Here is an 18,460-nt window from a genome sequence, read left to right on the forward strand (position 1 = left end):
TTTCTCTCCTTTCCTTCTCTTCCTCTCTCTCTTTTTCATCCCTTTCTCCTCTTCTTGTCTTTTCCTCTTCCTATCTTTCTTTCTCTTTCTTCATCTTTTGATATCCCCCCCTCTCTCCTGTCCATCCCCTTCATCATATTTTCTGTTTCTCTCTCTCTCCTCCTCTCTTCATTTGTCTTCTCTTATTACTGTTTCCCGTCATCTCTCACTGTTAATCTTCTCTTTATTCTTGTCTCTTTTGCTTCCTTTCTCTCTATTCATTCATTCAACTTTTTCCTTTCCTCCTTCATTCGTTCTCCTTTCTCTTATTATTTTTGTTCTTTCTATTCCTCATTCTTTGTGTTTTCTTTCATTCTTTCAATCTTCTCTCCTCTAACACACACACGCACACACACACACACTGAAGTTAAGTGGAGGGATGGACGGAGGAACAAGTGGAGTGAATAATGGAAGGAAGGAAGGGAGGAAAGAGTGGAGTGGAGTGGAAGGGGATTTCTAAAGCTACATTGTGGAGATATTAGGTCCGCCTCCTCCTCCTCCTCCACCTCCTCTTCCTCCTCTTTACTCCTGCTCAGCCATCTTTTACATATTTATTTTTCTATTATTATTCTTTTATTTCTATTATTACCATCTACATATTATTTGCTTGTCCACATTTTGCCTTTTATTTTTATTTTTCGCCTCATGGTTTTTTTTTTTACTGTAGCTTTTCTTTCCTGTCATCGTCCGTCAATTCTTTTTATATATCAACGCTCTTTTTTTTTATTTGTCATCGATGCTCAGTTTTTTTTTCCATCCTCTGTCGGGTCTTGTGTAATCATGCTTTGTTTTTTTCTACCTGTCGTGTTTGTCTCTCGCTTTTCCTTCACGTCATCGCCTTTCTCTTTTTTTTATATAAACGCTGTCTTTTTTTTATTCCATTTTCCATGTTGTTGTTTTTTCTTTGATTTTTTTCGTTGTCAAGTGTTTGGTGATACTCTTTTATCCTCTCCTTTTACCGTTCTCCTCTTCCTCTTTCTCTATCCCTCCTTCCTTCCTTCCTTCCTTCCTTCTTTACCCTCATGTTCTTCCCTTTTTCTTGCCTTCTCTCCTTCTTCCCTTTTTCTTTCCTTCTCTTCTTCTTTTTGTGCCTTCTATACCACTTTTACTTCAGTCCTTCCTTCATTCCTTCATTCATTCTTTCTTTTTTCTTTTCTCTTTACCTTTCCTTCCTTTCCTTCTTTCTTCCTTCCTCTGTTGCGTCTTCCTTCCCTTCTTTTCTTCCTGTCTCCCTTCTTTTCTTCCCTTCTCCCTATTTTTTTTCCTGGTCCCTATTTTCTTTCCTTCCTTCCTCCCTTACTTTCTTCCCTCCTCCCTTATTTTCCCTCCTCTCTTCCTTCCATTATTCCTTCCTTCCTTCCTTCCTTCCTTCCCTCTTCTCTTCTTTCTTCTCCTTCCGTCATTCCTACTTTCCTTCACTCCTTCCTTCTTACCTTCTCCTTTCCACTATTCCCTTCTCCCTTCCTTCATTCCTTCCTTCCTCCCTCCCTCCCTCCCTCCCTCCCTCCCTCCTCTCTCACCTCCTTTCATCTTCCCATTCCTCCTCCTTTCCTTCCTTTTCTTACCCTTCCTTCCTTCCTTCCTTCCTTCCTTCCCTTCTTCCCTCCCTCTCTCCAATCCGTGTCTCCCCTCACACGTACAAGAGGAAGGAGAGGAAGCAAGAAGAGAGAGAGAGAGAGAGAGAGAGAGAGAGAGAGAGAGTGTTTCTTTACCTCGTTTCCTTCTTCTCTCATTTTCTCTCTCCCCTCATTTCGTTTTTCCCTCCTTCCATTATGCCATTCTCTCTTATCTCCATCTTCCATCTTTCCAGCCTCTCCTCTCTCCCCTCATTCTATTTTCATCTCTTTTTTTCTTGTTTTATTCTCTTCCTTATCTCCTTCCCTTTCTTCTCCTCCCCCTTCCTCCTTTCCCTTCTCCATCTTTTATTTTTCTCATTTCTCTTCCTTAATTTTTCCCTTCCTACATTTTTATCCCATTTCCACTTACTCCTTTTCATTCGTTCTTTTCCTTAATTTCTTCCCCTGCTTTCCATCTTTCCTCCCCTCTCCACCCCTTTTTTTTTCCCTCCATCCTCCTCTCTCTCATGTTTGTCCCTCTTTGTCTTCTCTATCCTTCCTCACTTTCCGAATATAGACCATTTTTTCTTTTTCTTTTTGTGCCTTCTCCCTCTCCTCTCCTTCCCTTTCTCCCTTCACAGTTAACTCAGTTCTGCTCTACTTCCTTCCTTCCGTCTTTCGTGTCTTCACCAAATTGTATTCCCTCACCCACTTCTGTCTCTTTCCTTCCCTTTCCTTCCTTCCTCTTCTCATTTTCCTCTCCTTCTCCCTGTTCCTCCCTTCGCTTAATCATTACCCCATCTATTCCAGTCTATCTATCGTCTTATTTCTTGCTTTCTTTCTGTTCCCTTCTTCGTGTTCCTGTTTAATCTTTATCCTTTACATTCCCTTCCTTCTATCCTCTCATTTCTTTCTTTCTTTCTGTTCCCTTCTTCCTGTTCCTGTTTAATCCTTACCCTTTCTATGTTCCTTCATTTATCCTTTTATTCAATCCTTTCTCTCTGTTCCTTTCTTCGTTTTTATCCTTACCTCCTTCTTATCCTACTTCTCCTTCTCTCCATTTATCTTCCTTAATTCCTTTCATATTTCTTCATTAGCAGTGCTCCTCATTCCCTCCCTCCCTTCCTTGCTTGCTTACTTTCATCCTTTTTCATTTCTCTCCCTTCCTTCCTTCCTTCCTTTCTTTCTCTCTTTCTTCTTTCCTTCTTTCCTTCCTGACCTGACCTCGCTCCAGTAGACTATTAGGTGTGACGTGAGAGAGAGAGAGAGAGAGAGAGAGAGAGAGATTGCTTTGTGTCTGGAGTTTTCTTTTCCGTTTAACTTTGAGAAACTTTTTTATTCTTCTTGTCATTTATATGTTTGTGTTGTCTTTTGTTTTGTTTTGTTTTTGTTGTTCTCTCTCTCTCTCTCTCTCTCTCTCTCTCTCTCTCTCTCTCTCTCTCTCTCTCTCTCTCTCTCTCTCTCGTCTATCTCTCTTATCTCTTTTCTCTTCGTCTGCTTCCATGTTTTTTTTCTCCTTTTCCTCTGTTCCTTCATTCGTAATCTTTCTTGTCTTCATTCGTCTTCATTCTTCCTCTTTTATCCTCTTTTATCAATGTCTCCTTCATCTTCTTCCTTTTTATCTCCTTATCTCTTCTTTATCTCTTTCTCATCAAATCGGTTCACCTTTGTTTCTTTTCCAATTTTACCTATTACGTTTATGTTCTCTGGTTTTGTGTTCTCATTCATGTTTATATTTAGATTTTAATTCTCTCATCTATGTCTTCTTTTGGTTAATGATCATATATGTCTTATCTCTAGGTTATATTCTAAAGTTTAAATTATCTCTTGTATATCATCTCCTGTGTCTTTTCCATGTAATAATCTTATGCGTCTCTTCTCTAGATTAAGCATTTTTCTTTTTCTTTTTGTTCCTTCTCCCTCTCCTTTCCTTCTCTTTCTCCCTTCACAGTTAACTCAGTTCTGCCCTACTTCCTTCCTTTCGTCCTTCGTGTCTTCACCAAATTGTATTCCGTCACCCACTTCTTTCTCTTTCCTTCCCTTTCCTTCCTCTTCTCATACTCTATAAAGGTGTGTGCCGGGTGGACGTGTCTCTGTAAACCTTCCCATATCATACTTCGGACACTGTATATGTATTATGGGTCATTTTTTCGTATTATGGTAATTTTATGTTTGAACTTAAATCTTCCTTCTCCCGGTAATGCTCTCCCTCTCCTCCTCCCTTGCCTCTCATCTCCTCTCCTCCCCTAACACCCACTAACCCCTTAACACCTAAAAACCACTTCAAGTTCTCAACACCCTTTTCTCTCCTGACAATCACTCATTCCCACTAACCCTGAAAAGCTCTTCCTCTCCCCATTCCTGCTTAGATATCCCTGGTTTTCCTTCGTTTCCTTGCCTGTCTTTCCTGTTCTAATGCGCCTGTTTGTTCTTCCCCCCTCCCCCTCACCTCCAACACCCATCACACCCGCCCTCACCACTTCCCCCTTCTCCCCCAGGCATGAGCCACGGCCCCCAGTACGTCCTGTTTCACGCGGGGGAGCCGGCGTCCCCCGCCCTCAAGTCCTTCGCCGAGACGGGGCGCAGCGATCTCATCGACCAGGGAGCGCAGGTAAGAGAGAGAGAGAGAGAGAGAGAGAGAGAGAGAGAGAGAGAGAGAGAGAGTAATTGATTAGTAAGGGCATTTAAACTGGGGGAGGATATACTAATTAGGGAAAAGATAGATAATGAGAGAGAGAGAGAGAGAGAGAGAGAGAGAGAGAGAGAGAGAGAGAGAGAGAGAGAGTTAATTACATGCTCAGACACTTAACTTTAATCATACTCTCCCTTGCAAATTAGGTTAGGACCCCCTCCCTGTTTTCCCTTGATAAGTAAGCCGGAAGAAAATGAGGTGAGGAGAAGGCTATTACGCTCACTCTCCCGCCACTGCTTGGTCATACTCACTTTAGATACATAGTCACTTACGCTGTAGAAATAATAAGAATAAAAAGACAGGAAAAGGTAAAAAGGTAAATGATAAGAGGTAAGAGAAATTATATTAACTTCACAGGCATGGTCCGTCTTGTCATATTCATGTTCTTGTTAATTCTTTAAGCTTTTTTCCTTTCGTCTTTTGTTAGTTGAAGTAGTTGTTAATTGGCTATACCTGTAATTTCTTTTTTATTTTTATTTTGAGGTGTAGTTTTTATTTTCGTCTGGTAGTGGTAGTAGTAGTAGTAGTAGTAGTAGTAGTAGTGGTAGTAGTAGTTTCTTATATTATTAGTAGTATTAGCAATTTTGTTCTGTCATACTGCTTTCAATTATCTATCTTTATTGCCAGCTGTAAACGCGTCTTGGTATTTCTGTGTTCATAATATTATTGACGTAACTGAATTATAAAGCTACGCAATTAAAGAGAGAAATAAAAATATATAACTGACAGAAAGAGTGGCATCAGTGAGGGTCCTGGCGTGTTTATGAGTGTTGGGTGCTGTGGAAATAATGATGATAATAATAATAATAATAATGATAATATTAATAATAATAATAATAATAATAATAATAATAAGAGGGAGAGAGAGAACACACTGATATTGAACACACACACACACACACACACACACACACACACACACACACACACAAATCAACAAGCACCTTCCTCTCCCCACACACAAACAAACAAACACAAAGAGAGAGACGGTGAGTAATATACAGACGAAGAGGTGGGCAGATTGAAGGACGCGCAGAGTAAGACCTAACCATTCTTTCCTCCCCTTCACCCTCCCGTGCAGGCGGAGAACGGGGTGCTGGACGCCTTCAACACGCCGCCCATCACCCAGGGCGTGGGCGTGGTCACGGCGCAGTTCTTCGTCGACGGCAACCACTCCAGGGTGAGTACCGCGCGCCCACTCCTTCCTATGCCCACTCCTTCCCTTGTCACCTTAATCTCTTATCCACTTCCTCCTTTTATTTTTTGCCGTTCTTTTTTTACTTTTTTGTTACTTTTTCTTTGTTTCGCTGTTTTGTTTATTTTTTTTCACCGTTTTGTGATCCTCTCTTTATTTGTTTCCCCATTCAGCTTTGTTTTGTTTTGTCGTTTTGTTTTCCTTCACTAACTTCCCCGCTGGTATCGCCCTCTGTTAGTCATTCTTATTATCTTATTCCTTATTTTCCTCTTATCTCATTTTCCTCTCCTTCCCGCTCTCCTCTCTATTCTTTCCTTCCTTCAGTCTGTCCTTGTCTTTCGTCCCCGCTCTTAATTCCCTCCTCATCCTTCTTTATTCACTCTTTTCTCCCTTCCCTCCTTCTTTACTTTCTCTCTTATCGCCTCGTTTTCCCATCCTGTCCACTCTCCTCCCTTCCTTCCTCCTCTTATTTCCCTTTCCCTCTCCATCCTTCTTTATTCACTCTTTTCTCCCTTCCCTCCTTTACACTTTCTCTCACATCGCCTCGTTTTCGCATCCTGCCAACTCTCCTCCCTTCTTTCCTCCTCCTCTTCTCTCCCTACTTTCCTTCGCCGCCCTTTACTTCTCTGTCCCCTTCCTCCATCTCCCCCGGACCATCATTCCTTCCTTGCCTCTCCCTTCTTTCTGTTTGCCATTAATTTTCTCCTCCCTGCTCTTTATTACTCTCCTATCCAGCTCCTCTATTTATTCTTCTGTTTATATTTATAATCCTTTGCCTTGTTTGTCTTTCCATTTTGTTTGTTTGTTCGTTTGTTTGTTTGTTTTCTCCTCTGCTCGTTCTGTCTTTAGTTGAAGTTCTTATTGGATTATTATTCTCTCTCTCTCTCTCTCTCTCTCTCTCTCTCTCTCTCTCTCTCTCTCTCTCTCTCTCTCTCTCTCTCTCTCTCTCACTCTCTCTCTCTCTCTCTCTCTCTCTCTCTCTCTCTCTCTCTCTCTCTCTCTCTCTCTCTCTCTCTCTCTCTCTCTCTCTCTCTCTCTCTCTCTCTCTCTCTCTCTCTCTCTCTCTCTCTCTCATACACACACACACATACACACACACACACACACACACGTACGTTCACTGTCTTTTCCCTTCTCTATTTTCTTTTCTTCCTCGCGTCTATTCTCGTCCTTATAATTATTTTTTTTGTCCTCACACGCGAGTCATTCCTCTTCCCCATCCGTCTTGGCTATCCATTTATTTTCTCCTGTCATATTATTTTACATTTTCTTTCTAGTTTTCTTATTTTTTTTATCATGTCCGCTACATTTTTTTTGTCCGTCTGTCTCTCCTTCACGCACGTTATCTCGCTGTCCGTTCGTTAAGTTTCATTTTTGTTTATTTCTTTCTTGGTTTGTTTGTTTTTTAATTCTTTTATATATAATTTGACTTTTTTTTTTCTTTTTCATTTTATTTTATTCTTCTCATTTTTGGTGTTTTGTTTTCTTTATCTACTTCATATTCTTCTTCTTCCCTTCGTCTTCGTTTTCTTTATTATTATTATTATTATTATTATTATTATTATTTTTATTATTATTATTATTATTGGTCTATTTTTGTTGATTTGCTTTCTCGCGCACGCTAACATTTTTCGATTCGTTCTGCCGTGGATATTGTATTTATTTTTCCTGTTTGTTTGTTTGTTTGTATCTTGTTTTTGTTGTTTTCCTTGTTTATCTCACACGCTCTTTTTCTTCCCCTTTTATTGTTTCCTTCCATGTCCTTGATTTTCTTTTATTTTACTTTCGTTGCAACTTTTCGGTGTAGTTTGTCGAAACTTTGGCCATTTTTTTACGTTTTCGTTTTAACTTTGCAGTTTTATCTTATTTTGTTTCGTTCTTTGCGCGTCTTTTTGCTATTTTTTTCTTTTTCCATCACTCATCCTCTCCCCTTCCCCTGTCATTTCCAGTCTTCTTTTTTTCTTTGATGCGTCATTTCTCTTTTTTTTAAGCCTCTCGTTAGGTTTGGTTTCGTTCTTTTTCTTCGCTTGTTCATACTAATGTCTTTCATGTACATAAATTTCATCCTGTTAATTTTATTCCACAAATCTAGTTATTTATTTACCTGTTTAGATATCTATGTATATATGTACGTATGCAGGTGTGTATTTGATTATATATATACGATTATTCTTCGGTCTATGTATTTATTAATCCACATTGTTCTATTTAAGTAAGCGACTAGCGTATGCTCTTCGTGCTTGGCCCTCTAAATAGTCTGCCACCTTAACGTCGACTAGCAACCGTTGCATCACTTCTTTGTATCTAAGCCAGAGGATGCGTCTGTCTGCTTCCCCGTGTGTCCTTACCGTGGGGAGGGAATGGCGCAGACTTGTGTTCAACGTTGAGTTTTAGCGAACACCCGGACAAAATGTTTGGCAAAGAATCGTCATCTTAAACGAAAATAAAGGATTGGAAACTCGGAGAAGTGGGAAATTGTTGTCGTGGTTTTTTGGCAGATAATACACGAAATAAAGTGATGATGGCGGTACACTTGGCGTCCTCTAATCCTGCAATGGTGAATGTTTTAAAAAGTTGGAATGTGGTTTGATTTAGGGCATAAACTCTTGAATACGTCTTTTTTCTTTAATTTTGTCTTGTTTTTTGTTTGTCTTGTCCTCTGTAACACTTGCGATGATTACCGTGAGCTAACTATATAACAGGAACCTCATGTGGAATTCGCTCTGAGTAATTTTCCCAGAAGGTGCATCTCATTCCCGCGGCGGCTCATCCCGTAATGCCTCGACACCCGCTGAGGAGCTGGACACGCGAGCACCGTCGGGGGATCAGGATAGCACACTCGCGTCCTCCCAAACATCTGACACACACGATGCCGGAAGCTCCTCGTCCTCACAGGGTCCAGAGCCGCTTATAAGACCGACAGAGCAAGCTTAAAGATACAAACTTGGCATAGAAAAACCCTAAATGAGAAATTGTACGTAAAAGATTAAGAGGTAGCGATGGTAAAATAGAATAACTTTAGATATGTATTAAAGGTGCAACGAAGGCTTGTAGAAGTATATGCGTTCAGTAACACGGAAAGTAAGATTGATCACGTCATTTAACGGAAAAGACGCATGGATAACACTGAAAGGCGGCGTTGAACTCTAAAATATATGAAGAGTTTTTATTAGCAAGTGTAAGACGGAGAGAATTTCAGTTCAGGATCTCCAGCGCGATAGACAACAATGTGGTTCGCTGTTTCTCCGCAACTAGAAAAGAAAACACCACACGGCGGGAGGCGCATAACTTAGTACAGCCAAGAGGCTCGCTAATGGGCCGCGAGAGAAATGCTTAAGAAAACTTTATTGTGGCAAGAAAAGTTTCAAGAGATGCATTTTTGGAAGCGAGTTTGATCATCTTATAACCAAGTTCCTCCAGCGGCAGATGTACCAGCCTAGTAACGGTGTACACTTTGCGGGGAAGGAGCGTGCAGGTAACGTTAAGGTCAGCGTCGAGTGTGGCAGATTCGCAAAGGCTCAGCATCGCGGGGAGGCAAAGTTGGGGACATTATGCGATGCGTCAAACTTTTTCACGAAACAAAAGATGGACCGGCGGGAGGGGGAATGGGGGGGTGGGGGCGGCAGTCACTCCAGACACCTGTGGAAAGTATAATTAATGTCAAAGTTTGGCTACGAGGGATGAATAATGGAGTTTTGATCAAGCACGAGCAATATTCCTGTAAACTCCTGTCTTAGGCAAAATTTATATATGTGTTTTTCCTTTGGTTCTCGTGGGTACTGGTCGTCTGCTCTGCAAAATGAAGGCGCTTTTTTTCACAGTGACGCCAGTTATTATTTTGCTGCTCGGTTTATGCTGCCTCCATTGCTCCTATTGATAAGACTCGTTGGTGAATGGCATGTGTGCGATCTTGGGCCACTCGATGTTGGCTGAAAAATCGTCACCCTGCGTTCACCACATCCTCGGGCTGTCCACTCGACCGCTACCTTCCCATATACATATCTAACAACCTACTAAAACCGTTATCAGTCGTCCCATAAAGATGTCTCTTCCTCTTGAACTTTAGAGGGATCGTTTATCATGCGCTCCTCTCCCTCTCCCCTTCCTTCGAGTGTCACCAGATCGCCTCACACCTGCAGCCCCTCACAGCCTCTTGACTGACCCGCCGCCACTTGGCCAGAACAAGACACCACGGCTACCCACGGCCACTCCCCTACTCTCTTACGCCCACTTCATTGCTCTCGCGTTGCGCTCAGCTTGCCGAGCACTTAAGTGAGCCTCCAGCGACACACACACACACACACACACACACACACACACACACACACACACACACACACGCACACGCACACACGAGATGATCACCAAAGTTTTAATGCAAGCACTCACTCACATCCCCATATATCTCTACCTACCTACCCTTTCCCTCCCTCTCCGCTCCTCTCATTTCCCTCCACTCTCCTCCCTCCCCTCCACTCAACGGTTTAATTACCTCTCCAGTACTGCCTCTCCTCCAACCAACTTCGCTTCCGCCAAAAGTTTCCTCATATCTCCACCGTACGCGGTAGATGGGTGGCTTCCCGCAGGTGTTCGTCTCCGCTCAATACGTTCCCTTCGGCGGCACCACACGGCGAGCGACGCAGAACAACGCCGAACGAAACCTTATGGACCCACGACGCTGATCCTTCCTGCCGTTCCTTCACATATATTTACATTGTTTCTTTACCTTTCACGGAGATGAGGAGGAAGGAGGTGGAACAGGAGGAGAGGGGGACGCAGAACAACGCCGAACGGACCTTATGATCCTTCCCCCCGTTCGTTCATATATATTTACATTGTTTCTTTACCTTTCACGGAGATGGAGGAAGAAGGAGGAGGAAGAGGAGGACGGGGAAGGAAGGAGCAGGAGGAGGAGAGGGAGTGTATGTGATGTGTGGCGTCGTATCGCGTAGAGTTGCCTTGATTGGTCCAGTATATCTTGGCGGGATGTCCGTTGATGTCATTCCTCGACTCCTATTGGCCCGTGCATCATACTACCCTCGTGACGTCATGAGGCTGGAGCTCCCTGATTGGTGGGGCCGCGTGTGCTCTTTATGAGGGATTGGTGGTGATGGTGGTAGGAGTGGCTATTAGGTGATGAGGATGGTGAGGTAATATGTGTGGTGATGTTGATGTAGTGGTGTGTTATTTGTTTGGTGATGGTGATTGGTGGTGAATGGTTGTCATATTAGTTATTTGATAATGATGGGGATGGTGATGATGATGGGTAGGGTTGTAGTTATTTATTGGTTCTTTTTGGTGATGATGTTATGATAAGTTGTGGTGATGATGGTGATGGGAAACGTTGTAGTATTTGGCTCTTTTCTGGTGATGAAGGATAGTGAAGAGATTGTGTTTTCTAAGTGGTATTAGTGATGATAATGATGATAGTGACAGGAAGGGCTGTAATTGCTATTCGTTCTTTAAAGTTAATGGTGATGAAGGAAAGTGATGTTATTTTTTCAGTGATAATAACGATGATGGTGGTGAGATGAAGGGTTGCTATTGGTTCAGTAGTGATGATGGTGATGCAGATGGTTGTGTTATATCCCTTGTTCTCGTTCTTGCATGTATTAGCATCATATACACACCTGACTGGCTTGTAGGGATTTAATTACAAGAACGAGAACAAGGGATATAAAACAAAGATTAAATATGAAAAACGAAAAATACTGTGAAAGGAGAAGACTGGAGACGAAAGAGGAACGAGACTGAACGATTAGTCAAAACTTAAAGCACAAAAAACAAACATGATTAAAGAGAGGAAAGGGAATCGAGTATAAAAATAGAAGAACGAGGAGAGAGGAAAATAACGAAAAAGATAAGTACAGGAAGAAAAGAAATGGAAGTATTGAAGGTGATGAAGGAAGGAGAAGTAGAATATGTAAGTAGAATATTTGGGAGTTGCATACTATTTTTACCTCACTGAAAGAATATATAACTTAATTTTTACGCAAGTTTCCGCTCAGTTTGGCATTCTATTAAGTCACCTGTCCACCAACGTTACCTGTAAACACACACACACACACACACACACACACACACACACACACACACACACACACACACATTAACTTTCCATGGTTGTCTTGTTTACCTTTAATACTTAACATCAACACCTTCGTAGCTCAGGTAAATCAGCACTCTGCAAAATTAATGATCTCTTCACCTTGATTCTATTTACCTTTGAGTCTTACGTTATTTCCTCCTTACCGTAATCATGTTCGGTGTCTTTTTAATTACCTTGTGAATCCTCTTATGTTTTTTTTTCTTCTTTTCATTATCCATTAAGTATAGTTTTTTTTTTTAGGAATACGAGTGTTTTTTTTTCTTCTATTATTGTTATTATTTTATGTTATTGTTATCATAATTAGCATCAACATCTTTACACATTTTGAGGATCACCTGTTTATGTGTGTGTGTGTGTGTGTGTGTGTGTGTGTGTGTGTGTGTGTGTGTGTGTGTGTGTGTGTGTGTGTGTGCAGGTGAGAGGAGAAGGAAGTGTATACCTGAGTTTTGGGTGTCAGGTGTGTAGGGGAGGCATGACTTTGCATACACACACACACACACACACACACACACACACACACACACACACACACATTTCCTTACAAACCCTACCTCCTCTTTATATATTCATACAGTTTTGTCCTCACTTCCTTCCTTCTTTCCTTCCTTCCTTCCTACCTTTCTTCCTCCCTCCCTTCCTTCCTTCCTTCCCTCCATCCTTTCTTCCTTCGTTCCTTTCTTTCTTCCTTCGTTCCTTCCTTCCTTCCTTTCTTCCTCCCTTCCTTCCTTTCTTTCTTTCTTTCTTCATTCATTCATTCATTCCCGTCTTTCTTCCATCTTATTTTCCTTCCTCTTCCTTTTTGCCCTTCCTGTCTCCACTTTATTCCCTCCACATTTCTTCTCCACTTCCATCTTTATTTATTCCTCTTTACTCTTTCCTTCCCCGTTAACCTTCCTTTAACCCCTTTGTCTTCCTCTCTTCCTTATTCTCTTCTATTGTATTTTCTTCCTCAAAATCCTCTTTATGTCCGCTTCTTCTTATATCAGTGCTTAATTTCTCAACCTTTTGTACCTCAGTCTTCTGCTATTTTTCTTTCCTCGCATCCCCCTTCTTTCCTTCAGTCCTTCATTCCCTCCCCCTATTTTATCCATTCCTCAGTAACTCTCTCCGTGCCTTCCTTGAGTCCTTTCTTCCTTGCTTCTTTCCTTCACCCCATCTTTCGTTCCCTCTTTCAACTCCCTACTTCCTTCCTTTCTTTCTTTCTTTCTTTCTTTTTCTTCCTTCCTTCCTTCCTTTCTCTCCCTCTTCAGTATTCACCATCCTTCCTCTCTCCTTGTTTATCCTTTAATCTATTCCTTGAGTCTCCGTCCTTAATATTCCCCTCTTTCCTCCTCCTCCTCCTCCTCCTCCTCCTCCTCCTCCTCCTCCTGACTCTGGAATAAACTTCGCTAATTAGTTATTAAGTCAGAGTTTTATAGCGGAAGCAAAGCGACGGTAATGTACGGATGAGGCGTGTGCACCAAATAGTATCATGTGCACCAAGTATTTCCGTGTGCACCAAATATTATCATGTGCACCAAGTATTTCCGTGTGCACCAAATATTATCATGTGCACCAAGTATTTCCGTGTGCACCAAATATTATCATGTGCACCAAATATTATCATGTGCACCAAGTATTTCCGTGTGCACCAAATATTATCATGTGCACCAAATATTATCATGTGCACCAAGTATTATCATGTGCACCAAGTATTATCATGTGCACCAAGTATTATCATGTGCACCAAGTATTATCATGTGCACCAAGTATTATCATGTGCACCAAGTATTATCATGTGCACCAAATATTATCATGTGCACCAAGTATTATCATGTGCACCAAGTATTATCATGTGCACCAAGTATTATCATGTGCACCAAGTATTATCATGTGCACCAAGTATTATCATGTGCACCAAGTATTATAATGTGCACCAAGTATTATCATGTGCACCAAGTATTATAATGTGCACCAAGTATTATCATGTGCACCAAAAATTAACTTCATGTGAACCTTAGTACGAACACGTGACCTCCAAGCAGATGAGAGAGAGAGAGAGAGAGAGAGAGAGAGAGAGAGAGAGAGAGAGAGAGAGAGAGAGAATCGTAATTGCGAGATGGAGGAGTGGGATAAGGAGGGAAGGGAGAGAGGGAGGAGGAGGAGGAGGGAGGAGAGAGAGAGAGAGAGAGAGAGAGAGAGAGAGAGAGAGAGAGAGAGAGAGAGAGAGAGAGAGAGAGATGTTGTCATGGCAACCGATCCAGATGCTGCTCTTGGCCTCAACCAGCTTTATCCTCCTCCTCCTCCTCCTCCTCCTCCTCCTCCTCCTCCTCCTCGGTGTCCCCGGCGGTTTGTGGCACACCAAAGGATGTGGAGGAGTGAGGGAGGGAAAGAGTGGAAGGGAGGGAGGGAGAGAGGGAGGGACTGAGAGAACAATGGGAGGGAAAGAGGAGGAAGGGGAGAAAAGAGGAGAAAGAAGAAAGAGAGGGGGAAGATAGAGATTCGCAGCGTGTGGATGAAAAGCAGGAGAGAGGAAAGGGAAAAGAGAGAAGGAGCGAAAGAAGAGATAGAGATAAAAGTGAGAGGGTAAGAAAGAGCAAAATCAGAAGAAAGGGAGAAAAGGGGAGATAAGGAGAGGGGAGAGAGGGGAAAAGGGGGGGAAGGGAAAGAAAGAGCAAAATCAGAAGAAAGAGAGAAGGTGAGATAAGGAGAAGGGAGAGGGGAAAAGGGGAGGAAAGGGAAAGGAAGAGCAAAATCAGAAGTGAGGGAGGAAAGGTGAGATAAGGAGAGGGGGGAGAGGGAAAAAAGGGGAGGGAACGGAAAGGGAGAGCAAATTCAGAAGTGAGGGAGGAAAGGTGAGATAAGGAGAGGGGGGAGAGGGAAAAAAGGGGAGGGAACGGAAAGGGAGAGCAAATTCAGAAGTGAGGGAGGAAAGGTGAGATAAGGAGAGGGGAGAGAGGGGAAAGTAAGAGGAAAAGAAAGAGGAAAAATAGAAGAGAAGGAAAGAAGTAAAGAGAGGGGGAATGGGAGGGAAAGGAAGTAGAAAATCAGATGAGATGGAGAAAAGAAGATCGAAGGAGGAGAGAAGGGAAACGTTAGAAGAAAGGAGGAAAATTAGAAGAGAGAAAAATGAAATATGAAGAGGGAGGGGAATAGAAGAAAGGAGGGAAGAAGGGGGGAGGGGGGGGGTTGAGAGGAGAGTTCGAGGAAGCGGAAGAGGATGACCAAGAGAGAGAGAGAGAGAGAGAGAGAGAGAGAGAGAGAGAGAGAGTCACGGTAGAGTTGATGGAGGCTTGTTATAAGTAAAAGGGGGAGGGGAGGAAAGGAAAGGAGAGAAGGGGAAGAGGAGAGGGCATACATAGAGAGGGGAAGAGGAGGGAGAGGAAAAGAGAGGGGGGAGGTAGTGGCAGCGTGAGAGGCAGTAGGAAGCAGTGGAGGTAAAGGGGAAGAGCAGGAGGAGGAGGGAGAGGGAAGTGAAGGAAATGGACAGAGATGAAGAAAAGGTGAACGAAGCTGCAGATGAAAAATCCTTCATCATAATCATCATCATTGTTATTATCATGATCATTTTTGTTAGAATCATCATTACTCCTACTCTGTTTATATATGTATTACGCTTTTTCACTCTTGCAAACATCACGTTCCATGTTTTATTGTTATGGAACTTTTCAACCCTCTCATACGCAAAACTCTTTCTATTCTAATTTTATTCTTGTGTGTAGGATCGGTATGCTTTTTTCTTTATTATTTTTTGTGGTTGATATGTTCGTCTTCTTAACTCGAACTTGTATCCGTGTTGTTGTTAACCTTATCATTGTTATTATTATCATTATTATTATTATTATTATTATTATTATTATTATTATTATTATTATTATTATTGCTGTAATCATTATATTGCGCCAGCTGAATTAAAATGGCCTTCCTCCTTCCTGGAATACAAATAACTCTCTCTCTCTCTCTCTCTCTCTCTCTCTCTCTCTCTCTCACGCTTCTTACACCTCATTTTTTCATCCTATCACATTACCCTGGATTTGTTGTCCCGTTGATGAGGCGGATTGCTGTACGTCTCCCCCCAGACAGACAGACAAGAGGCAGACAGACATTCCTCTTTTTTTATTGCACAGACTCATCACCATCTCGGGTTCAGAATGGTGCACAGACATCAGCATCATCATCAAGGCTTCAGAATGGTGCACACATATCACCATCAAGGAGGCTTTAAAATAGTGTTCACATCGTCAACTTTCACGTAGAGTTCAAATTTTATGGAGAAGGAAGAGCTTGTGTCTTACTTGTGCTTAATTAATGTTCTTAACCTCTTTGCATAATTATAGGACTAGGTAAGTGTTTTTAATGTCACGTGGATCTTATTAATTTTATCACACTATTGTTTTCCTTCATTTCTTAGTTGTGGGATTCGTGGGAGTTTGTTTTTTTCCTCGTAACCTGTTTATGCGACGGATATGAACACTGAGGCCACGCGCAGCTATAGTGAATACCCCCTAACTCTACATTTACTTACTCCCTAACCCTCCACGCGATAACATGATTCACCCAGAGTTTGTAGAGTCCCATACTTCAACTTTGCCTCATTATACAAGTCCTTTTAGTTCATACGTCCACATTTGACACACTTCTGCTCCCTCCCACCCCACTCCCACCCCACTCCCGCCCTCACTCCCTCTCACACACACACATACACACACGGCTTCCTCTGCTAGGTCATCTTATTCATCATTGTCCCCGGCGTAGATTGAAATGATGATGACAATGTGAGCGAGGCGGGAAACGGCGCCGACTGTAAAGAGAGTAAGATAGAAAGACAGCCCGAACAGATGAGGCGTGAGAGAGAGAGAGAGAGAGAGAGAGAGAGAGAGAGAGAGAGAGAGAGAGAATGTATTGAAATGTTTGCAGAGCGGAGAAGTCAGATTAGAAGAGGAACAAGATAAAAAAAAGAAGCGTGCATGAATGGGACCGTGTTGGGTGATAAGAGGAGATTAGAGAGAGAGAGAGAGAGAGAGAGAGAGAGAGAGAGAGAGCAAGGCAAAGAAAGGAAGAACAGAGTGATTATTATAGGTTTGAATAGAAGGAAAACGAGAGAGAGAAAGAGGAGGAACTTGTAGGGGAAGGAAGAAAGGAAGAAAACACGGTAACAGTCTTCGTGTGTTTAAGCCGAGAATGAGCAAAGAAGAAGAGAACAGGAGAAGAAGAAAGGAAGGAAGGGCGCATGCCTTTGAGGAGAGAAGAAGAAAGGCCAAAGGAAGGAAGTGTAGAGGGGAAAAATTTATGCTTGACTAGAGGAGGAGGAGGAGGAGGAAAGAGAGACATTCAAAGGAGGAAAGCAAGACGCATAGCACAAGGGGAGGTTTGAATACGAGAGAGAGAGAGAGAGAGAGAGAGAGAGAGAGAGAGAGAGAGAGAGAGAGAGAGAGAGAGAAGACAAGACAAGGGAAGAAAGCGCATAGTGACTTTATATTTTAACAGATGGAAGTAGGCGAGGAAAAGCAGGAGATGAAACGAAGTAAAGGAGGAATTTGTGTGTTTGTCTGAATAGCGAAAGAGGACCAAAAGAGGAAAAAAGGAAAGAAGTGTAGAACAGAAGGGAAATATAAAATACGTTTGTGTGTCTGATTAGCGAAGGAGAAATAAGAGATGAGAAAGAAGGGTAGGACAGAACTGAAGGAGATGAAAGGCAGAAAGAGAATGGATGTGCATGGGAAAGAAGTTAGGGTAGAAGGTAAAGAAAGGATGGACGTAGAGAAGAACGGAGAGAGAAGATGCCCGAGTGCTTAAGGTACAGAGGAGGATAAAGGGAAATAAGAGTATATGTGAGTGAAGTGAACGGAGTGCGTGGGAGAATTTGGTGAGTGATTAGGTTAGTTTGGGTTAAAATAGTAATAGAAAATGGCGTGTTCTGATCATTCTCCCATTCTCTATTCTATTCAATATTCCCCTCGTAAATAAAATATGTATGGAATTGTGTATATATTTGTTATGAAGAACACACACCCACACACACACACCTACACCCACACACACACACCTACACCCACACACACACACACACACACACACACACACAGAGGAAAACCATATGGGAAAAAAAGCAAATTACTCGCCTTGACCAAATTAATTTCAAGGCAAAAATTTAAATATTAAGACCACGTGGCAACCAATTTATGCTCCCCCCCCTCCCTCTCTCTCTCTCTCTCTCTCTCTCTCTCTCTCTCTCTCTCTCTCTCTCTCTGCTGGGTTTTAAAGTGAAGCTGCCTGGTGGATGTCGAGGTGGATGATTACAGTTATTTTTATTATCGAAAAGCTTCCCTCGTAACACACACACGCACGCACACACACGTCTTCATCCTTAATGCGTGTTACTCAGAGGTAGGGAACCGTCCTTTTCTCTCTCTCTCTCTCTCTCTCTCTCTCTCTCTCTCTCGTGCCCTCCGGTGGTGGAGAGGAAATTTTAAATCATACAGTGTTGTGTTGGGGAAGGCGGTGCCGAGGCCTTAATGTTATTGTTATTTTTAGTATTATTATTATGAATATTAATATTATCTTCGTAGTTCATTCTTTACCTGCTTATCATTCTCATACCTACTATACACTTGACTCAGATATTAGCTACACACCTTTTCCCTTCCTTTTTTCATTTATTCCGTGGGTCAAAACAAAGGTTGATATTGGTAACGCCTCCATCTGTCGTCCCTTATTCCAGCACCCTTAGGTTAGTATTCCCCGAGGCTTCTGTCTCTATTATCAACTACTTTCAAAAGTCAAAAATGGGATCAGTCGGGTTCTAATGAGTGGGGTTTTTTTTGTGTGTGTGTCATGGAAATGCTCAGAACGCCTGCGAAACCCTTGTCAAATATGTGAGCGTGGTGGCC

General features: G+C 42.2%; 1 protein-coding gene across 4 annotated transcripts in view; it reads left to right on the forward strand.

The window, feature by feature from the left end:
- Positions 1-4,071: 4,071 nt before the first annotated feature.
- Positions 4,072-18,460, forward strand: part of LOC126982542 (spondin-1-like) — a 42,891-nt gene continuing 28,502 nt past the window's right edge. For all 4 annotated transcript variants that reach the window (XM_050834682.1, XM_050834684.1, XM_050834683.1 and 1 more), the window contains exons 1-2: positions 4,072-4,206; positions 5,369-5,467. In XM_050834682.1, the coding sequence (XP_050690639.1) occupies positions 4,096-4,206; positions 5,369-5,467 (210 nt within the window). In that variant the 5' untranslated portion in view covers positions 4,072-4,095. The remainder of the gene's footprint in view (positions 4,207-5,368; positions 5,468-18,460) is intronic.

Source organism: Eriocheir sinensis, chromosome 51 (assembly GCF_024679095.1).
Source record: "Eriocheir sinensis breed Jianghai 21 chromosome 51, ASM2467909v1, whole genome shotgun sequence".
NCBI lineage: Eukaryota > Metazoa > Arthropoda > Malacostraca > Decapoda > Varunidae > Eriocheir > Eriocheir sinensis.